This window comes from Chiloscyllium punctatum, chromosome 8 (assembly GCF_047496795.1).
Source record: "Chiloscyllium punctatum isolate Juve2018m chromosome 8, sChiPun1.3, whole genome shotgun sequence".
Lineage (NCBI taxonomy): Eukaryota > Metazoa > Chordata > Chondrichthyes > Orectolobiformes > Hemiscylliidae > Chiloscyllium > Chiloscyllium punctatum.
In genome coordinates, this window is record NC_092746.1 from 103592665 (window position 1) to 103617024 (window position 24360).

The 24360-nt window shown below is 37.7% G+C and overlaps 1 protein-coding gene across 5 annotated transcripts in view; it reads left to right on the forward strand.

Annotated features, from left to right (window-relative positions):
- The window catches only part of LOC140480791 (disco-interacting protein 2 homolog C), a 619093-nt gene that overhangs the window by 567286 nt on the left and 27447 nt on the right, over positions 1–24360 (forward strand). For all 5 annotated transcript variants that reach the window (XM_072576180.1, XM_072576182.1, XM_072576181.1 and 2 more), the window contains one exon: positions 22246–22307. In XM_072576180.1, coding sequence (XP_072432281.1) covers positions 22246–22307 — 62 coding nt within the window. The remainder of the gene's footprint in view (positions 1–22245; positions 22308–24360) is intronic.

The window sequence follows — 24360 nt, forward strand, 5'->3', positions numbered from 1 at the left end:
ATTGTGTTAGAATGGTAACCTTGCTATAGGAAAGATGATATTAAACTGGAAAGTGTGCAAAAGAGATTTACAAGGATGGTCTGAGTTATAGGGAGAGGTTGGACAAGCTCAGGCATTTTTCTTTAGAGCATAGGAGACTGAGGGGGGAGCCTTACAGAGATGTACCAGATCATGAGAGGCACGGATTGGATTAATTCACTCAGTCTTTTACCAGGGTTGGGGAATTGACGGTTAGAGGGCATCAATTTAAAGCTAGAGGGGAAAAAAATAAAAAGGAATCTGAGGGGCAACTTTTTTTACACAGAGGATAGTACACATATGGAATGAGCTGCCAGCGGAAGTGGTTGAGGGGGGTACATTAACAACATTTAAAAGGTATTTGGACAAATTCATGGACAGGAAAGGATTAGAAGGATATGGGCCAAGTGCAGGGAAATGGGGTTAGCATGGGTGGGCATTTTGGTCAGCAAAGACCAGTTTGGGCCAGAGGGCCTGACTCCATGCTGTAGGGCTCTATGACTCGAAGAAAATATACAAGTATATCTTTCATGTGTCCTCACCCTGCACAGATTGTAAGTGAAAAGCTTTGTTTGCTCATGAAAAGAAAACAAGAGTGAGATGAAGAAAGTGGGTGAAGGTTTATGTGGATTCTGAACACTGGTAAACAGCCATTGAACCAACTGACTTGTTTCTTGTGTGATGTCAATGTAGTATTGCTGTATGCGTAAAAATGTGTCATTTATTTATCACTGTAATTTGCTGTCCTTTCCACAGCATTTGTATTCTTCTCGTCCTGATAATGTGTTCCTAACCACAGTTTAATTCTCTGGCTCACAGTCTAAAAATCTTGCTGTACCATTGTGTCTCATTGCTGGACTACATTAATCATTGTGCTTTAATAGTCTGCATACATTACTGTATGCATTCATTCCTTGCCTTTTCCTAAAGCACATCATTGTCTTTTGACACCAACTTAACCCTTTGACACCAATATAAAAGTAAAATACTGTGGACATTGGGAATTTGAAATACAAACAGAAAATGCTGAAACAATTAGTTTTTACATTCATATCTCAATGGAGGGATTGATTTATCATCAGAGGCGAAACAGTTTGGAATCTACTCACTTGAGCTTAGAGGAATGAGAGGTGATCTCATTGAAACATACCAGATTCTTAAGGTAAATGCTAAGAGGATGTTTCCTGTCATGGGAGAGTCTAGGACCACAGAGCATCGTCTCAGAATAGAGGCTATTGATGTGGAGAAGCCAATGTTGGACTGGCGTGGACAAAGTTAAAAATCACATGACACCAGGTTATAGTCCAACAGGTTTATTTGGAAGCATTAGCTTTCGGAGCACTGCTCCTTCATCAGGTAGCTGGCGAGTCAAGGATTATGGGAAAAAGGCAGGAAAAGTGGAATGATCCTGTTGAATGGCAGAGCAGGCTCGAATGGCCAACCAACCTACTCGTGTTCCTGTTTCTTATGGCCAAACTGTATATTGTCAGCATATTTGGCAAATATGTACAAGATCCCTTCATCCAGATCATTACCCAAGATTGTACATAGTTGAAGCCTGAGCACTAAGCCCTGTAGCACCCCACTTGTCTGAGTTTACAAACTAGAAGATGATCCTTTTATCCTGATATTGTGTTTTAGTGTATGCAGTTAGCATACAAACATGTGAGGCCCAAATAAATATCCAAATGATACTAATTTATTAATTGCAACATCATGAGCTCTTTTGATGTGGCACCATATTGAATGTCTTTTAGAAATCTAAATACACTAGCTCTATAAGTTCAAGTCATCCACCCTGCTTGCTACATCCTCAAAGAGCTCTGTCAAATTTATCAAATGTGACTTTCTTTTCAAAAACATGTTAATTCTGTTTGATTGTGTAATGATTTTCTAAATGTCCTGCTGGATGTTTTAATCAGCCTGTTAAGAGAATGTTATTACAAACCCGGACCTCCTGATCCATAGGTAGGGACACTGCTGCTCCACAAGAGCCCCACTAAACATCCTGCTACTGCTTATTATTGGGTTCCACCATTGTCCAGTGACAGATGGTAGGCTAATGCCCCCCCTACACAGTAACAACACCGAGGTGGAATGAGTGGAGAGTGTCAAGCTCCTGGGACTGGTCATCCACAACAAGCTTTCTTAGACTCTTCATGTGGATGCACTGGTTACAAAGGCCCAACAACATCTCTTTTTCCTCAGGCAGCTGAGGAGATTTAGCATGACGGCGAATACCCTTGCCACCTTTTATAGTTGTGCCAGTGAGAGCATTCTGTCTGGATGTATCACAACCTGGTATGGCAACTGGACCATTCAAGATTGGAGACAGTTACAGAGAGTGGTGAACTCAGCCCGGACCATCACAAAGGCCAACCTCTTGTCTATAGAATCCATCTACCCAGGCCCGTTGTCAAGGAAAGGCCGCCAGCATTCTCAAAGATCCACCCCACCCTGGCAATGTTTTTGTACAACCTCTACCTTCAGGAAGAAGGTACAGAAGCCTGCACACACACACGAGCAGGTTTCGAAACAGTTTCTACTCTCCTGTTGTTAGAATACTGAATGGGCTCACAAACTCTTAACATTCACCTGTACCCGTGTTTTCGTTTTTGCCACTGCTTACCTACTATTTACTCATCTATGCTACTTAACTATGTGACCTGCCTTTATTGCTCGCAAGACAAAGCTTTTCACTGTGCCTCGTTACACATGATAATGAATTCAATTCAATATAGCTTCCCATTTTTTGTCCCTCCCCTTGAATAGTTAGATTTGCAGTTTTCCAACCTTCTGGGTATTTTCCAGAATCTAGATTAAGTTCATGACCAATTTTGTGTACTGCTGCCGCCCTGAAGTTGCTTCTTTTAAGACCCTAGGATGCACATCATCAGTGCCAGTGGATTTGGCAACCTTTAGTCTCATGAATCAACTTAAGTACTTTTTTGGAGATACTGTTTAATGTTTCTCCTTCCCTTTTTCCCCTTGATTTCCTAATATACATGGGATGCATTTTATGTTTGTTAAGACAGATACAAAATACTTAAGAGTCATGGAGCCATGTAGCTTGGAAACATGCCCTTCGGCCCAACTTGCCAACTTTAAAGCAGTCCCATTTGCCTGTGTTCGTTCCATATCCCTCCATACCTATCCTATCCAATGTACCTGTCTAAATGTTTCTTAAATGGTGAAATTGTATTCGACTCTGGCTGTCTGTTCCAGACACTCACCACCCTGTGTGAATAAATGCTCTCTGGGCCATTTTGTATCTCTCCTCTTGCCTTAAAAGTCTTTGCCATTTTCCTGTTTCCCATGATTAACTCTCCATTCTCACCTTTGAACTAAAATTTACTTTGATTACGCTATCCCTCTTTATATATTTGTAGAATATTTTCCTGTCTATTTTCATATTGCTTGTTACTTTACTTTACTGTAATTTCTTCATTGTTTTTAGTCATCTTTGATGGTTACCAAGTATTTTCCCTATCTCTAACCTATCACTAATCTTCACAACAATCTATGCCTTTTCTTTCAATTTGATATCATCCTTAATTTTCCCAGTTAACCCCCACAAATGATTTATTTTCTTATGGAATCTTTCTTAATGGAACATATCTTGTGTATTTCTGAAACAAGAGACTCATTTTGCCAAAGCTTTCCATCTTGCGCTCATCAAGATACTCAGAAGCAATTTGTAGAAAACTGATATGTATGCTGAGGGAGAAGAGAATGCTCATTAGTTAGCAGGGGGAACGAGGGCCGAATGGCTATACAATTAATCCAGAGGTAATATTCTGGAGGACCAGGTTTGAATCCTGCTATGGCAGATGGTGAAATTGGATCAATACAAATCTGGAAATAAGAGGAATAAGGAAATAATGATCACAAAACAATTGTTAATTGTCAGAAAACCCCATCAGATGCACTAATGTCCTTCAGGGAAGAAAACTATCACTCTTACTTGGGCTGGGGTATATATGACTCAAGAGCCACAGCAATGTGGTTGACTCTTAACTGCCAACTGGACAATTAGGGAAGGCCAATAAATCCTGGCAGAGCTAGTGATGTTCACATCTGTGAATTAATTTTTAAAAAAATTGATATGCAGAGGCATCATCATAGAAACAGCACCAGTGAATGCTCATTGGCAGATTGCCAGCTTTGTGTAAACCAGGTATGTTGACTCTGGTTCAGGCATGGTATGTTGACACTGACTGGGCAAGGCCTTGTCTAAGAAATGAACCAGTGAATGAAAGTCATCTGTTTTGTTGAGTTGAAGCTGACATAGCTTGTGTACGTGTTCTTTCTGTCTGAAAACTCTTCAACTCAACCAAAGAGGTGACAGCTATTTCCTGCTTTATTTCTCAGCTTAATGCCTTGACCAATCAGAGTCAACCTGCCTGATTTAACTTTAAACTAAGTCTAGCAGTTAACCTTAAATCATGAATAACAGGTACATTCTCTAAGGTCATGTCTTTTCCAATTAGAGTCCATTTTGATCAATGGCGATGACTCTATGGTATTATCAGTAGACTAGGAAATGTTCTGGGGACCCGAGTTCAAATCCTACCACAGCTGGTGGTACAATTTTAATTCAATAAAAATCTGGAATGAAGAGTCTAACAGTGACCGTAAAACCATTGTTGATAGTTTGAACAACCCATCTAGTTCATTGATGTCCTTTAGGAAAGAAAACTGTTTACCCTGTCTGAACTAAATGTGGCTCCAGACCCATAACACTCTTGTTGACTCTTACCTGCCCTCTGTGCAATTAGGGGTGAGCAATAAATTCTGGGCCGAGCCAACAACTCTCACATCCTGTGGATGAATAAAAAAAAGATTTGTCAACAAATCAGCATTCTCCTCAAATTCAATATAAAAGTTGGCTTTACTCAAAAACTGGTGTTCATGTAAACAGTCCTGATAGGTGCCAGACAAAGATTTTGACAAGTGTCTTTTTTTTGCAGTGATAAAGTTCTATGCTACTAAATTATTTTTAGAATGGACCTTTATGAGACCTTTGAGATATTTTCATAAATAACTGTTTCTTCATAACTTTTATAAATGGCTTTACTTTAAGGCACTAGTTTCAGACTAAAATATCCCCTCCCCTCAATTTGAATGTATAGTGCTATTAGGTTATGATTACTCTTTACTGAGAGATTATTATTTTCACCTGCCTCTTAATTATTTCCAGGTCTAAACAACCTGGTTCCACAAAGAAATATTCTAAATAAATAAATAAATAAATTGTCGCTAAGGTTGCCTGTATCAATTTGGTGTGTTCAAGCAATCAGAGGATTAATACCATAAGGGCGGCACGGTGGCACAGTGGTTAGCACTGCTGCCTCACAGTGCCAGAGACGCGGGTTCAATTCCGGCTTGTCTGTGTGGAGTTTGCACATTCTCCCCGTGTCTGCGTGGGTTTCCTCCGGGTTCTCCGGTTTCCTTTCACTGTCCAAAAAATGTGCAGGTTAGGTGAGTTGGCCATGCTAAATTGCCTGTAGTGTTAGGTGAAGGGGTAAATGTAGGGAATGCGTCTGGGTGGGTTGCTCTTCGGAGGGTCGGTGTGGACTTGCCGGGCCAAAGTAATCTAATCTAAGAACTAATTGTTGCAGAACCATTTTTAAATAAATCCTGCTATTTCTTGATTTACACTTGTCATGCAATGTAGCCATTTCATAAACTCTCACTTGTAATTTTATTATCTTACTATTTCTTACCTCCACCCAAACTGATTCTGCTCATATCTTGAAATTCCAAACCAAAATAATTTCTCACTATTGTACGACTCTCATCCTTTATTAACAGCTACTCCATCTCATTTTCCCTTTTCACTCTTGGTTATTTTGCAACCACATCACTGTACTGATTATTATTCATGACCATTTATTTCTGTTTGTGCCATCAGTTCATCAATGTAATTTACCTTTTGCTGTTTACCATCCCCAGAGAGACATGCAAAATATTTTGCTGTCAAATCCACTTCATTAAGATAACCCAATAGTTTGTCTGGAAATTGTTGGCAAGACTAAGCAGCAATTCGTTACTTGGACAGAAACCTGTTATAATGGGAAATCACAATATGAAGATTTTGATCGTTCAATCCTTTGTTTAGCAGTTTAGCATTATAAAAATATTTCCTTTACCCTTTTAATGCTTAAGTTGGTTTTATGGCATTGGAGCAAAATATGTAATATAAACAATATTACGATTCTCAGAATCGAGAATGTTTTGAATTAAGTGCAGAAGGCATTAATTTCCGACTATTTTCCATTACAGACACAAGAGATATGAACTGACTGAGGAAATTGTTGAGCTTAATTCACCACAAAAATTGTAGTAGCATTTCTGCAATAATTGAAATGAGTTTCCAGTATCTTTAACAGCTATATTTTGCAGAGGTCCATTAATTTTGAGATTTTTCCATTTGCTTTTGTAAGGTCACCATCAGTACCCACCATGTTGCAAATTCTTACCTAATCATCTATGAAACATTGTTACAAATAACCTAAAATGCTACATGTATTCGTGAACACTGGTTAGGAATAGACTTCCAGTAACCTGCTGTACCAAAAATACGCACATACTTTAATAATGGCGAGACAATTTCAACAAGGAGTAGATGTGATCACCCTGCTGGGTCCTGGCCAAAATATATTCTGTAGTCAATATCACTAAAAAGCTGATGGTTGTTAATCTATTGCTGTCTGTGGAACCTTGCTGAGCACAAATTGATTGTCACGTTTCTTACATAAAGCAATGGTTGTTCTTGGAACTGCTTTGAGATGTCCTGGTGTTATGAGAGGTGTTTTCTAAATATGGGTTTGCTTTTGTTTGTTCTGTATTCTGTGTAAGAAACAAAAAAGTGCATTAATTTGCAGGTCATAGAGAATATAAAACATGCATCCATGATGTGCTTCTCGACCCCATTTCTACCATGCCTCCTGAATTAACCCCAGAAACTCCCGCCATTACTGCTCCACTGTCTTCCCTGCTGGGGTCCCCTTCCAATCAACTCTGGCCAGCTCCTCCTTCATGTCTTTGTGTTTAGCTTTACTCAACTGTAATACCGTTACATCTGATTCCATCTGCTCCCTCTCAAACTCATATTTCACTTACTGCCCCCGAGGGGTTCCTTCACTTTAGATCCCTCATCACACTTGCCTTCATCACATCAAACCCAAAGTTGTCTGCTCCCCAGTGGGCTGTACCACAAGCTGCTCAAAACAAATCTCGTAGGCTTTCCGTGAATTCCTTTTCTTGGTATCCACGACCAACCTTATTTTCCCAGTCCACCCGCAGTCCCCCATGTTTATTACAATCATGCATACAGTGTTAACATGAAAGAGATGGACTTCTACAGAAACTGGAGACAGTTTTGACTTTGCCTTCTCTTCAGCCAGTCTAAACCCAAACTGTCAGATGCGCCCTAAAATCACATAATGCAAGGTGCCGTGGCAATGGCCTGTTCTACCCAGAGAATTATGGCAGCTCTGATAATAAAGAAACTGCTCTGCAATAGTCTGGAGAAGGGAACTCAAGAAAAATCCTCAGTACATCTTTAAGACCAGCTCATAATCAGAAGAACTACAGAGCTGAATAGCTGCTGTGAAGGAAAAATCGCAGAGCAGATGGCTCCTGCAAAGTAATGACCAAGTCATCTGTAGGTCACAGAAAACTATTTTATAGCTAGTAATAGGGAAAATAAAATTCTAAGGTAAAAGAAGAGTTGTGAGAGCAGTAAAAGAATGCTACCGATCAAGGGGATAAATCTGGATCAGGGACTAATGGAAAGAAGCCAATGAATGGACACCCAGACTAAATTCAATTCCTTCAGGAAAAATAATGCCAAAACATTGGTTGGGAAGCAGATTTAAGAATTCCATCAAACATTTGGCAGTTTTCAACTATTTATTAAGCAAAAAATTAATCAACAAGTAAATTAAGAAAATTATTCAGTGAAAGGCTTAAAACATATAAATCGATTGAGAAAATCGGCAGTAAGAATTGCTTTTGGAATTTGACATCTCAGAGCTCTAGCAGTGAGGTTAGGTGAATCTTTATTATTTCAACGTTTTGGACAAGAAGCTCAAGAAAACGCTAGAAGCATGAAAAAAAACCTACAATGGAACCAAAGGAAAACAGTGTGAATCTGATTGTTTGGTGTCGAATTCTGTGTCTGGATTAGAGTGGTGCTGGAAAAGCACAGCAGTTCAGGCAGCATCCGAGGAGCAGGAAAATCGACGTTTTGGGCAAAAGCCCTTCATCAGATTTTCCTGCTCTTCGGATACTGCCTGAACTGCTGTGCTTTTCCAGCACCACTCTGATCTAGAATCTGGTTTCCAGCGTCTGCAATCATTGTTTTTACCTGGTCGAATTCTGTGTGAAAATACCTCAGACACAAAAATTCCATTTGAGTGACACAGGGCAGTCATCGTTGATGCAGTCAAAACAAGTCATTGAAACATACTGAATGAAACCATTTTGTTAAAATTCTATCCTCAGATCTGTTTGAAATCCTTCAGCCATCTTGGAAAAAGAATACCTTCCTGCATCTCTATGAAAATGCAATATTCTTAAAAGAAAATGGTCTTTACATTGAAAACAGCACTACATCAATAGAAATTTCAACAGCTATCTGGTTTAGTACTATAATAATTTTCTTAAAAACCACAAAGATCCAACAACAACTTTAGTGAACAGAGAACACAACATCAATCAAATAAACGTAATAGAAGGAGATTAAAATCTTCATAATCAACACCTTCCCAATCAACAAAATGAACAACAATCTCAAGAGCTCATCACCGATCAGACAATGAATCAAAATTCACTGTCACAAATCTTTCCATTCGAACTTTTAAGACTTTCAGATGCATTTGATAGATGAGCCTATTGGCAACTATGGTAATTACAATTTCTAAGATTTCAAACAACTTCAGCATTGGGTGCTAGAGTTGGTTAGCACACTTCTCTACTTAATGGAAAGAACATCAAATCATGTTTTACATTGACGAAGAATCAATGAGAATCAGGTTTCCTTCCACAGCCTCCTAACAGTTTTTGATCAATACTTCACTTAAGAATAAATAAGAAACTGATAAGATCATGCTTCAATAGAAGATATCAACTCCAAGGAAAATCTGTCAATTATTTCATTATGAATCACGGTATGCCATCTGAAACATGCAAATGTCGAAACATAAGAACTCATTTGTAACAGAATTATCATTGGTCTCTTCAACAAATGAGTCACTGAACTATTTCATTGAAACAGCATTGAACTCTAGACTGAGCAATGAAAACTGCGCTGGCTACAGAATCTAGAAAATTCTTATCATCATCATTATTATCATGATACAACAATCCATACCACGTGGAAACAGGTCATTCGGCCCAACAAATTCACACCGACCATCTGAAGAGCATCCCACCCAGATCCATCCTCCTACCCTATCCCTGTAACCCTACATTTCCGATAGCAAACACACCTAATCTCCACATCCCTAAACACTATGTGCAATTTTGCATGGCCAATCCGCCTAACTTGGACATATTTGGAAAGTTCAGTCTAATGCAAAACATTCTGTAGAGAGTAAACACATAGAACTGTGGATACTGGAAATCTGAAACAAAAACAGTGCTGGAGAAACACAGCAGGTCCGGCAGCATCTGTGGAGGTAAAAAAAGCAGAGTTAATGTCTCATGTCCAGTAACTGTTCTTCAGAACTTTTATTTGTTTTTGGTTCTGCAGAGAGTGTTAATCATCTAAAGCACAATAAAGCAGTTAACTCGAGGAAACAAACCTCTCATTGGAAAATATACTGTACGACACAGCGTCAATGCAAAGTCCAAAACAATCTAATGCTACTGTAGCTTTTTACATATCTGGTTCTAAAACTCCACATCAACAAAGAGAAAACTCTCCAGGCTCACTCCAAAAAATGTTTATGTAATACATCAGATCAATGAGAAACACCGGTCACTTCTGAAGATGTGTTGAGTCTGAAAAACACACCACGAGTATCAAAGCAAATCATTTCCAAGCTGGTATTTTTTCATTTGGTTAAGGGATTTCAGTCACCAGGTGAGGCCAGGTTTTATTGCTTAACCCTAATTGCCTAGAGGGCAGCTAAGAGCCAGCTGCATTTCTGTGGATCTGGAGTTGTATACAGGCCGAACCATTTAAGGATGGCAGAATTCCTTCCCTAAAGGAGATTAGTGAACTAGATGAATGTTTAGAACAAATGACAATAGCTATATGGTTACCATTAGTCAAGCATTTATTCCAGATTTTTGTTGAATTGAAAGTACTTCTATATGTTGACGTTGACTTTTCTTACCCTCCTGAAAACACAGATGAACTAAGTCTAAGACTTGGGGAGGTATGGGAAGGAAAAGGACAATCGAACAGTAAATTTTGTAAAAAGGAAAAATCAAAGTAACTCATTTGAGAAAGTATAAACATGTTAATTAAGGTTTATGATGTGAGAAAAAGATTAGGGAAGGATGTTGGATAAAGGTCTTAGGATCCTGGAGCAATGTTATTAATGATGTCATAGGGCTGCTTCTCCTCAGCACATAAAGCACAGTGTTAGTAGATTTAGATGATTGAAGAAAAAGAAATCATTGCAATGTCGATCATGGTCTCTGAACAATATAAGCTCTTAATCTGGAATTTCTCAGATTACTGTATATAGTGTTAATGCAATATTTAGCGTTCTACAGAAAATTAAAGAAGACAGTTTTTGACCTTGCTTTCTCTTTGTCTAGTCTGTCTTGAACCTAAACTCTCAGGTGTGGCTGTAAAGCCATGTGAAAGAAGAGTTTCCATCTTTGATTATACTTTATATTAATTCGTAGAAACATGCTACTAATAGCTGTTTTCTAATATGAAACAAATTTCCAATGCAGAGATAATGCTGTTCTAACGTAGTTGGAATGATTTGTTGTGTCACATTCTACGCCCAGGCTAATGAAGGCTAGCATCTCACATGCCTTCTTCGCCATCCTGTCTACCTGTGCTGATATCTTCAGGTAACTATGGATTTGTACACAGAGGTCCCTTTGTTCCTCAGTGCTTCCTAAGGACATACCAGTCATTGTGTGAATCCTGCATGTCCTTATGAGACCTCCTAAAATGCATCTTTTCACACCTAGCAGAATTAAATTTCATCTGCCAAGGCTTTGCTCAATTTACCAGCTGATCAATGGTAGATGTAGCCTGAAACTATCTTCCTCACCATCAAGAACAGCACTAATTTTTGTGGCATCTGCAAAATTACTAACTATACCTTCTGCATTCGCAGCCAAATCATTAATGTACATGAGAAACAGCAAGGGACCTAGCACCAATTCCTGTGATAAACCACTGGGTACAGGCTTCTAATCACAGAAGCAATCTCCAACTCCACCCTTTGCCGCTTATTTGCAAACCAATTTTTGATCCAGTTTGCTCACATATCTTGGATCCCATGGGCTCTTACCTTTGGATCCGCCTTCCATGTGGAATCTTATCAAAGGACTTACTGAAGTCCATGTAAACCACATCAACTGCACCACCCTCACCAATATGTTTAGTCAGCTTTTCAAAAAAATGTAATTAAATTAGACAGGATCTCCCTCTAATAAATCCATGCTGACTGTACGCGGTCAATCCCTTCCTTTCCAAATGTTGATTAATTCTGCCCCTCAGAATCTTTTTGCAATAATTTCCCCCATCACTGATGTCAGGCTAACTGGTCTGTAAGTACCAAAGTCAATCCCTGCCACCTTTCTTGAACAAAGGAATCACAGTAGCTATCCTCCAGTAATGTGGCACTTCATCTGTGGCCAACAAAGTATTAAATATCCTTACCAGCACCCCAGCGATCTCCTCCCTTGTCTCCCATGTACACACCTTGTCTCCTGGCAGTCATCTACGAACAGCTCTTCTCGTAGGAGGGTCTGATCAGACTGCTAATGAAACAACAATTCACTTTTCTAAAGTTCCTCTAACATAACAGGGCAATCTCTTTTACATTGCTCACATAAGCATCTGAAGTTCAGATCTGAGTTGCATGATGAGCCATGATCACATTGAATTGTGGAGCAGGCTCAAAGGGCCAAATGGCTAATTCTTGTTCCTATCTTCTGTCACATAAGACACTTTCACAAACTGGTCATTAGTTTGAAACTTTGAAATCATTCACATCAGTTAATATGAAATGGAAATTTATTGCAGATGATTTATTGATTCTAATTTCAAAATGCTGTTTTAGTTTTATTTTGTCAGGATATTTTATTTGGGCATCTTCAGGGAAACGATCAAGTATTTTGCTGCAGCATGATTTTGCAACCCGCTGAGGCTGCTTTTCAGGAAATGTCACAGATATGTCACTGTGAAGCTTCACAAATGCAGCTTTTAAATGTGAAAAACAAAGAAGTGAGTTCAAGTACTTGAAAGGTGTTGTTCATTTATCGCAGTGCATATTGTCTTGGTTCACTGTTTTTTCCAATCCTGTGGTTTGCCATATCGATGCTGGTAAAACCCCCCCATGATTGTGCTTTCTTTCAGTTAAATGGATTTTTCCCATCCCATTATTTCAATAGCAGCAATTGTCAACAGGATTAGCATAGCTTTGCAATAAAATTTCTCCCCTGCACTGTTGGTTCATCCCTGTAAATGAGAGTGGTGCTCGGTCCTCTGTTACAATTATCTATTAATACTGAAAACCACACAGAAGCAGCGGCCATTATCCTTCAATCCTAATCCTGATCTATATCTGATGTCATCAATGTGTTACTTGATTGTCTTAATATTCTACATTTGTTCTGTGAATAATATGTTGAACTAGACCATAAAAACTTGCAAGCAATACTGATTCCTAGTCCCACTTCTCCAGTGGTCATGGCAAAGTTTGAATTTAGAAAGAGCAAGGACACTTGATGAATTTATATATATTGTAACTATCCCACAGGTGAAGAAACTACCTGAGAGTGTCAGCTTGCTCCAAAAAAGCCTATTTAATTTTAAGAAGCCTTAGCTATGCAATGAATGTTCCAGATTTTTTAAGGATCTCCAAAATATATACTTACCCACTGAAGGGTATATAACATGATAGGGTTCATTTTAGCTTTGAGAAAAATGAGCCAATTTGTTAATTTTAAAATTTTATGAATAAAAATTAACACAGTACACTTTAAGTGGATATGTAAACATCTATGTCAAAAGCTATCAAAAACATATTGCCATCTCTAGTAGAGTCAACTGAATATTATTTATAACTGTTCAAGAGTATTCAGGAGTATCTAATGGAATAATACCTTAATACCATTTATAATATCTTAAAGCCCTGAGTAAGTAAGATGCTTTCTCCTGTTGGGAAAAAAAACCTTTTAACAATTATCTGAAGGTCAGAAATCTTCAGTGAAAGAGTCTTAATTTTATATTTTTTTGATTACATCACTTTTGCAAATGTGGATATGAACCCTCAGTATACATTCCTCTCACCGTCAGTTGATGTTGTAACGTTTAAAATTATTCCTTAATTATTCTGTGAAGATTTCTTTCCGAAGTTGTTTGATATATGTTATAACTATTATACAAAGATTTATTTTTCTGTCTCCCTGATTCTTTTAAGACATAAAATAATATTTTGTTTATGGTTCATTAGTAAATGTAAGTCCCAATTTTCTCTGTCTTTAGTTAAGCTCATAGTTTGGTTTTGACGTGAATATTGTTAGATCTTTGAAAGCTACGGATATTCAATTGCCATCTCTTATCAGTTGGAATCTTCCGTTTTAATGATTTTAATATCTCTCCAATAGTAAACATTTTATTTTCAGGCCAAGATGTCCCCTACCAGGCTTTCTTAACTTCAAAGTGAACATTGTTGCCTTTCTTCCTCGCTTAGATAGTGTCTTTATTATTGATAACTTGTGCTACATATTTCTTTATACTTAAATGGTTTTTAATGTCTATATGTATCCTACCTAATTAGTAATATTTATAATCAGATAGCATTATAATATTGCTAATTATATCAGTATCAGACTATATTGTTTAGTATCAGAACGAGTCAGCCAGGCCTAGCTTACTAAAAACAAGACTGACTCACATGAACATGTGAAGATTTTTGAGAAAAAGTTTAAGTGGTGCAGATAGCTACCTTGCTTCAAAACTAGTACACGCGCACTCCACAGTCTGGGGAATAAAAAAGTATTTATTCTTTATGGGTTAAGTGCGTTACCAGAAAGGGCAGCATTTGTCGACCATCACTAATTGCTCTTGATCAGAGAGTCACTGAGCCATTTCTGAGGGCAGTTAAGAGCTGACTGTTATCGCTGTGATTCTGGAGTTATATCTGTGCCAAACTAGCCAAAGAATGTAGATTTTATTCTCTAAAAGACATTCGTGAACCAGATAGCATTTAATGACAAACAATGGTAGTTTCCTGATCACCATTATGAGACTAGCTTTTAATTCCAACATTTTATATTAGTAATTGAATTCAAATTTTATGCAATGCCTTGGTAGGTTTTGAATCTATGTTCACTGAGCATTAACTCGGATCACTGGATTACTGTTTCAGTGTTGTTACCGTTCTTCCACCATTCCTCATCTTTCTGCAGAGAGTTATTTTAAGGGCACTTTAAATGTCAGTTAATCATAGGATTATTCATAGATTATCCTAAATCTCATTCTGTAGACAAAGATATTTTACACTTGCAAAAGCAGTTGGCAATAGGGTGCCTTTCTGGATCAGTTGTGGCTGGTTGAAGAAAGTAAGGTCTGTTTTGAAACCTTCAGGATCCCTTCCATGAGTGGGGAAGATGACTTCTAGTGGGTTGTCAGCTTGCGCATTTGATGAGAGGATTTCCAGAGAAAGAGACACAATCAAAGGGCTGTTGCTCTTATGACATATTATTTAGGCTCTCTGATTGTCAGGTTTCAAAATTCAGCAACTTTATTCCACCCACAAACTAGGTCAAGTGTTCTCTGTGAAAGTGTTATAGACTTGCAAATGCGCCATATGGTCCCCTGTGGTGTTGTCTTTGCAAGGTGTTCTTTCCAAAAGATCAAGCAACATGTATGCCCCTCAGTTATTTTGAATTAACAACCAGATCACACTTCTTCATATTAATATGTTAAAATAATATTGCTGGCACCAATTACTTCAATAGAAAATGATCCCAGTAACCAGGTTGGTTTTAAACTGTGCCCTCTTGAAAATCTATTCTCATTTTTCATAAATCCAACTTCATGAAGCATCAGGATTGTGAAGTCATCAGTCACTTGCTTTAGAGTAAATGCAAAGGGAGCAGATTAGTAGGTCAGGTTTCTGTTATGTGGAGGTGAAGGTTTATTTGTATGTGGTATTTTAAATATATGAGGATTGATTGTTGTGATTCCATTGCATTTATATATCAATAATTGTGTTCCACACAATCTCATGAATGACAGAATCACACTTCAAAATTTCACTCAATGCCCATTAAAATCATTTCAGATTTTAGTTACTTTTTAATATAGATACAAATTATTGATTGTACGAAGGCACTGTGTTCTGCATCGTGTATTTTAACAGCTGCTGACAAATTACTGGTTGGAATCCAAATTATTTTTACAGAATGAATCTCCAGGTGATTAATATTTTGCATTGTTGTGAAGCGTTGGACCTAAACTAGTAGCTGACAATGTTCCACTAATTTCATTCTGTAGCACCTGAAGCAACAAATTACACAAGGATTACACAGTAGGTATTTTCAGCTCTTTTCAGTTCCAACAGTACTGAAGAAAACTTCACTTTAGCACAGTTATTGATGGAATTCATTTCCACAGGAGGAAGTTTATGGCTTAATCAGTCCAAACTCTAAGAAAAAGTAGAATGAAAATATGGTTATTGAGGTTATCAAATTCTGTCTTTCCATTTCCCCCATGGTATCCGACTATGTAATGTACAGTGTGATACCTGCCTGATTTCCTGGGAGTTGACAAATTGACATTGGCTCTGACATTGCCCACGGTGGCCCTGTTATTAACACAGGGCTGTGAAGAGAGCTGGTTGAGTGGTTATAGGATTTCCAATTGGGAAATTTAGAGATACAGGCAATCACGTTGCTGCTGATGAGAGATATCTTCCAAATCTATTCAATAAGTTTTCTGTCTGACAGCTAACTTGATTCATAGCCTAGCAGGAATGCAAGTAAAGAGTAGGCGCCAGGTAAATAGTAAAGGATAGGAGCATGAATGTTGGTAATTGGAGTGAGAGGGTTGAGATTTTGTGGGGTCGATGATCACTGTAGGATGGGAGGAGTCAGACCTAAGTCTTTGGAACACTGTCCTTGAATACTTTTAGGGCAGAGCTTGACAGATACTTGTTAAGCAAGGGGTTGCAAGTTTATAGGGAGAGGCAGGTTTGTGGATTTAGGTTTACCCAATCAGCCATGGTCTCATTGAATGGTGCAGCAGACGAGAGGAGCTGAATGGTCTATGTTTACTGCTAATTCAGATTTTCATGTGTAAAATCCTTTCCATTGATCCAAAGCAGTCTGAAAGGGAGTAAGTATGATGAATTAGAAACAATCAGCTCTTCAAAGGAATCATCTTAATCTTTAATTTTGAGTTTGTTAAAAAATTATCATGAAGTTCTCATAAAAGCTATAATATCACATAGACAATCATAATAATTGTTTATAGATTGAGAACATCAATTATCTTTAATATCAATCTGGCATCCACTGATATTAATATGTATAAGCACTGATGATTGTCATAAAAATCCATCATTAATTTTGTTGAGGGATAGAAATTTGTCATCTTAACCTGGTCTGACTCCAGACTTGCAACAATTTGGTTGATTCTTAACTGGGCTTTGGATAATTATGAATTTTATGAGTTATTCATTGTCACATATATCTAGAAAGATGCAGTGAAAAGTTTTTTGTCATGACAAGCCAGTGTAATAAAAGAATAAGAAGAAATTACATCAATAGAATCCATTGGGATGGGCACTAAATGCTGACCTAGCCAGTGACACGCCTATCCCGTTAACACATTATATGATCCTAAAAGCTCAATTAAAGCCACATAAATAAAAGCATTCGATATCATAAAACAGCAACTTTATAAATGTACCATTTTGGCCTTTGAAGCTGGATATTTGTGCAAACACTACCCTGAACCCCTGCCTCATACACCCATACACCCGTGCGCGTGCACACATTATGTACGTGCGGGTAGATGCACATTAAAGGTCTTCATAGCAATGTTGAAGAAATTGTACATTGTAGTATTAGAAAACAATGATGATATATGCTGTAATCTGGTAGTAGGTGATTTTAGACTTGTGGTTGCTCACACCGTGAATTAGTGATCTTAACTGTGTGACTACAGGGAAGAAAGTTAAAATTGAGGAGAGAGACTGCATCACCTAATTCTCTTTCAGCCAGGTCTTCACTGGCAAAGCTTGGGGAGCAGGTACAGCACCTATTTCTTGAATGAAGGAAATCCATAAGATAAAAATTGAGGTTTTATTGGAGGTTTCATCTTTAAAATCCAATTTAAAAGAAAATAATATTTATTGGTCCAGCAAAGATGTTAATAGTTTTGTAATTTTGATTGAACAAAACTCAGAATTTTTAAAAAATTGTGACTGAAACCTCATTTTTTATATCATGAGTTTGTTAGCTGTTGCTTTAAATTGTTCCTTAATTTGTATGACGAAAATTTTACCATGTCATTTTTACAATTTTTTTTCTTCTAAGTGTGTTAATAGTAAAATTGTAGCTAACTTTGCAAAGGTTTGTCTATTTTGACATTGTTTTTCTCCCCCTCTTTTGACCCTTGTTTAATACATTTGCTTCCGTAAACCCCACTCCCATTTATTTTTGTCTGACTTTGTTTGCCTTCCTCTTCTCCTCACCTTACAATTCCTGCTGCCATAGCCTCACCGGCTGGGGAAGCTGGCCGAGCAGGTAGGGGATTTTCATGTTCCCTATTTACCCAACAGTCAGCTTCCAAAAGCAGGTCAGACTAGAACTGAGTCTGGAGATCTGGGATGTTAGGTCTGTATTATTTCAAGTGCTCTCTATCTCGGTGGACACCCAACAGTGCCAGGATTTCATAAATAAGTGAGTTTTAAAAGATGTTACTTGACACTTGAATCTTTCATTTTAATGTTCCTCATTCAGCATAAAAATGCTGAGGTAACAAACTGATTATTTGCACCAGTTAGAAAGTTGTCTTTGGGATGTCCAATGTCTCGTGTTCATGTGAATTTGTTTTTCCACCATTTTATTTTCTTATTCTGGCTTTCCATCCATGTGACAATGAAGGAAAAGTTAGCTGAATGATCTCCCCACTCAGCACTAGTCTGTTACACTGCTGAATTTTCACAAAAGTTGATTGAGAAAAACAAAACACTGGTGTCTGAATAAGATGGTAAATTCTGTGTTGTAATTTTTTAGCCTTTTTTGTTAGACTGGGACTAACCAGCATGCCTGAGTCTTGCGTGGCGTTTTGTGGAGGGATGGTGTGACAGTAACGTACTGGCTGACTTTCAGATAGGTGAAGAGAGTTTGGGATCAAAGTACTCTGGAGTCTCAAATCTGTCAACAGGAAATTTAAACTGTGGTGAAATTTGAGCTCAGTTATCAATGCATATTATTCAATGCTTTGCCAAAAAAAGTCAAAGGAAGGTAACTTTTCATATGAAGAAATGTGTAGAATAGAATAGAAATATGTTGTCACATACTTTTCCAGTGAAAATCTTGATAAGTCGCCTCATCATGGTGCCTATATCAATGGCAGAGTCAAACATTATGATAAAAAAAAGTAAAATTAAGACAAAAGTGCATCACAGTTCAGTTAATGACTCCTGCACTCAGGGAAAGCTGATTAGGAAACAATGGAATACCCTGAATATATATCCGGTACCATATTAACCTAAATGTGACATTTACTTGTGTAGGGTTTGCACCTTCTTGCGTAATGATTGTGTTTTCTTCTTCATGTAGTTGCCACAGTTTTGCCACATACCTTGTGCTGTTAACTTAAGAGGAGCTGGGGACTGATAATCCATGTAGTTAGCGTTTCTTAAAATAACTTTCCATCGGAAAGTTAAATCTCCAGCTATTCATCACATCTTCAAGTGGAACCAAGACACTGGCAGCAAATCCTTTCAGGCAAAAGAAAGAACGAGAATGTTGGTCAAGACTGGGATTTGAACAATGACCTCAAATCCCAGCTGGCTTCTGGAACTGATCTAACGCATTTGATAATTTATACTTGTTTTATGGGATGATCTTAATGCCGGGCGTTAGAACACTTTCACATACACTCATATCCAGCATTCAATTTTTTCTGGGTCAGCTGTGAAGTAAAGTTGTGTCTATCTGACCTCAACAATGCACCTTAGCCCTAAACTCAAAAGACTGTCGTGTGCAAAGCTTCTGATTTCTTATACCATTTTCCATTGTAATGTTGTGTGTTGTTGCCAGTTATTGGTGAAATGGCAACAGCTTTTACTTATTGTGAAAATGTATCCAAGTTGAAAGGTTTTCAAGTACAGCCCCTTTATTATGTCGTAAGCAGAGAGATTTCAATACTGTCACTCTAGGCTAGATGAGCCCTGGGTTTGGTGGGGTAAGACTGTGATGCACCTGACTTGATCCCATCAATCAATTTAATACATCAGTACCAATTTTGTTTTTAAGTGGGCCACTTTTAAAACCTAAATGACAAAACTTCCAAAATCTACATCCTGCAGAAAGAAGACAGTGGTATAATTCAAAATTTTGTTCAGACATCATGAAAAATCTAGTGTCTAGAAGCTAATGTGGTAGAAATTCTGAATTCATGACGTCGATGTCACTTCTAGTTCATGATTAAAGTTGCAAAAAAAACCTGGTAAATGACAACAATGTGTGGAAGTAGATGTTGGGAGGTGGTATGAGTCTTTGATTCCATTGTTAAACTGCTCTTCAGGGAACACTTTCAATCACTTGTTCTTGTAATCTGGAGTTATAATCAGGACAAGCGGTACATGAAGTGTGCTTTAACAGGAAATCAAAGAGGTCTTATGTTGCCAACTGAGGGCTTGTGGAAGTATTGGGGGGAGGGGGAGACAGACAGACGGACAGACCAGAATTAAAATCCAGAGCTTTGCATGAGTATATGTGGACGTTTGTGTAAAGTGGTAGCCTCTCTCAGTGAGGTTGCTGATAATAGTGGAAGGCTGAGGAGATGCTCTGAATGAGAGTCCACAGGCCGCATGAGCGTAAGACACAGAAGAGTATACTAGGCTCTCAAATAAAACTAATAACAATGAAGAGAAATTTTAGCATTACTGGATTGCACAAAGCTTCATAGAAGTTTGGTTGGTAGGAGGAAATTGCAGTGATCTATCTGGGAAAGTCACAGTGGACTCCACTGTACTTTCAACTTTTACTCAGTCCTCTCTTTAAATTGTTCCCAATCATGCAATGAGCAGAAACTAACAAGTTGAAATACCTCTGTGTTTTAGATCAGTTAACCTCCCATAACACCACAGTGTGTCCTGGATGTTGCAGTGTTTTGTTAAGAAAATAGAGAACTTATAAATAATATCATACGAATGATTGTTGAAACACACACACCCTCAATCCTAAATAGAAGTTGAACAACTGTTCATGTGAATGGACTGCACACTTACACACCCACCCTCAGAAGTGCATGTGCACACACTCATTATGGGTTTGTAAACTTGCCACGTATTTGTTATAGAGGGAGAACAGCAATGATTCGCCAGACTGATTCCTGGGAAGACAGGACTTTTCTATGATGAATTTGAGGAAAACGGGCCTGTATTTTCAGGTTGAAAAATGGTCCAGTTGAAGCATAAAAAATAGTTACAGGACTCGACAGGGCAGATGCAGGAAAGGTGTTTTCTCTGGCTGGAGTATCCAGAACCAGGAGACAGTGTCAGAATTAGGGGCAGGCCATTGTGGTTTGAGCTGAGAAGAAGGATCTTCATTCAGAAGGTCCTGAATTTTTGGAATTCTGTACCTCAACAGGATGGAAAGTCAGTCCTTGAGATGACTGGATATTAAAAAATTCAAAGGGTGGGAAGTAATGCAGGAAAATGGCACTGAGGTGGAAAACCAACCATGATCTAGTTGAATGTTGGAGTAGGTTTGTGGGACTGAATGGCCTACCAATACTCATATTCCCTTGTTTCTGTGGAAACAAATACATTTTCACCTCAGTTGATATTTTAACACTTTTAATCACTTAGTTTGTTAATTTCTCAAATGGCTTAAAATAATTTCAATATAGCCCTATGTAATTTGGATGGCATTATTATTAGCATGTATTAGCAATTTGTTAAAAGGTATTCTTGATTGGGCTTGAGCATAATCCTATAATTGAACCAAATAAAGTGTTGAGGAATGGTTTTAAAACCTTAGAAAGCAACTGGAAAGTAAAAGTCTTCAAATTCACAGAAGCACATTGAAACCACCATGACACACATTAATGACACTAATTATTACTTTTGACTAAAGGGTAAATTTAGTGTTCAATATAACTTTGCTGTTTGACTACTAAAGGATCCACTTATGGTAACTGATTCCTATCGTACAGTAGACTTTATGCGCAAAGAGTAAGAATACTTATCCTTGTTATACCTCCCAACCCCTATACTGTTTTGTGGTATTCTAAATTGAGCTTCAAAGGACCTCCTTTCGTTCCTGCTATTGCATGTTGAGCAAACCTTCAGTGGATCTCGCTGCAGTAGTAAGCTTGGCTGCTGCTTTTGGCAATATTGCTATGTATTTATTCAACTGTGTTAAAATATTTATTACATAATTTTCTTGCATGAATTTGGTTGATTGCTTTTGTTAGAGTGTAGTTTTAGCTCTGTTTGCATAGTTTCCGTGTTATCATTTTTGCAGAAAATTACAAAAACATGAACACTTTTGCATAATGGTAAGTACTAACTGTAAATGAACAACTAATTGCATTTTACTGCAAGATACTTTAAGATATTAAGTATGCTTTTAAACCTGTAAAACTAAATTAATGGAAGTTATGCAGTTGTGACTATCAGTTTAAATGAATTAATAGAGGACCCTGATGGTTTAAAACTACAATGCAGAAATTTCAACTAATCATTTGAGACAGACTGATTTAATTATGAAGAGATACATTGCTCCTTTTTCAATGCTTATTTCCTAACCACTTGATGCTGTTGATTTCAGGGTACATCAGGACCAGATCCCACAACTGTTTATGTGGATATGAGAGCGCTAAGGCATGACAGGTAATTGAAGCAGACATTACTCTTTTCAAACTTGGAAGAGGCAGTAAATGTCTCTTTTGTACCATTTGTGCTACAGTCGATTTGAATTGAAAAATACTGCACAATGTGTATCTATTTAAGGCTGTGTGCTAAAGCAATCTGCTTTATTCATATTAAGGCAACATGTGTTATGTAAAACCTGTTAAAGCATTTTCCAATCTAGTGTAACAGTACAAATATATTACATTCATTGCAGTTTTATGCAGGAGTTTTACCATCTTTCACCCTTGTATATCTTATCAAGAAACCTAAAGACAAACAAAAGACTAACTAGCATTTATTTTCCTTGTAAGAGAAAAAATTCTTAACTTTTGGGAAACACATGTTTTGCTACATTCTACAGTTTGATTGATTCCTTGAAATAGCCAGAATTCAAAAAAGTTGCCAAGCCTTGATGAAATATAATTTTAATATTTCAGTCTGAACTCTAGATATGGAGAGATTATGTGAATTGTCCATTCCTGCCTATCCATCAGTATCCTCAAATGGACATAGTGAAGCTATGGAACCTGTCCTGATCCATTGGTTGTGTGAGCTCTTAATTCTGCCCATAGCTTATTTTTTATGTTCATTGTTCATCATAGCAAAGTGGTTTATTACAATGGTCAGAATCTACATTTTATTTGGCTCTATGCAAGAACCTGTTTTCATTTAGCACTAGAATCATAAAACATGAAAGTCTAAACCCTACATTATGCTTTGCTGAAATATATGGTGCAAGAGCCAAGTGAGAAACCGTTGCAAGGAATAATCTGGATATGGAATCAGTGGAGAGTAGATCAACTAAACTGGATAACAAGGATCTTGGGGATGATGGTGAGCAACCATATCACCGGCTAGACCCAGTTGAGAAGGAAGAGAAGGGAAAGCTTACCTTTTTCAGAGTCATGCTAGATGTAATTTGTAACTTTTGAGAGTTATTTCACTCCTGTGTAAAACTGGCAAATTTGAGCATGTAGTTCAGGAAAGATGGAGCAGATTTGGGAGGTGACCAAAACACAAAGGAAACACTGCCTGATGCCAGATTCCTGATGAAGGGCTTATGCCCAAAACGTTGATTCTCCTGATCCTCCTGACTGGCTGTGCTTTTCCAGCACCACACTCTTGATTCTGATCTCCAACATCTGCAGTCCTCACTTTCTCCAGATTCAGGAAGTAGGAATAATCTTTGCAGATGGAATATCAGTTTGGAAAATGTAGAGTTATGAAGTTTGGCATAAGCTTGTTCAAAACTTTGAGGTATCTGAGCAGAGTACATAGAAAGAAACTGTTCACGCTGGTGTGGGGATTGAGAACAGGTGGGCACAGAGTTAAGGGGAATAGCAAAAGAACAAATGGGAACATGGGGACAAATCTTTTATCGTGATCTGGAATGCACTGTTTGAGCATGTGCTGATGGCAGATTCAGTTAGAGCATTCAAATGGAACTGGATCATTATCTGAAATGAAAGTATTTACAGGGCTACAAACAAAAAGGTAGGGAAGTTGGGTGCATTGAGTTATTCTTGCAGAGAGAGGATGGACTGACTGGCACTCTTTTGAGCTGCAACCATCACTGTCCCTGTGATTCTAAGTATAAAAATATAAGTAGTATCACACCCTGCTGCTTGATGCTTTCATTATGTACTGTTTGATCTGCTCAGTTTTGATGGGATTGAATTTTTATGTTTGGTTTTCAGTGTTCAGCTAGTTGAATTTTAAAATGTGGTTGCAACAGAGCGATGTTTATATCCAATGCATATTCGTCAATTTGAATTTTTGATGGTATTGTATAGAAATGTTTTATTTCTCGTCAATAGTCAGCATTTGTTCCGGTAAGCATCGTCAATCACTGTTCAAAACATGGAAAATATAAAATTCTTCAAGTTGTTTGAACTAAAAATAAAACATAATCTTTTTGTGAGCAGCAGCACCTGTCAATTTGTCAATGGATGACAAAAATTACCTTTCCTTTAAATTGCGTTTTTAACTTTGAACATTATGACCTACTGACATTTAATAGTTTGCAGCAATC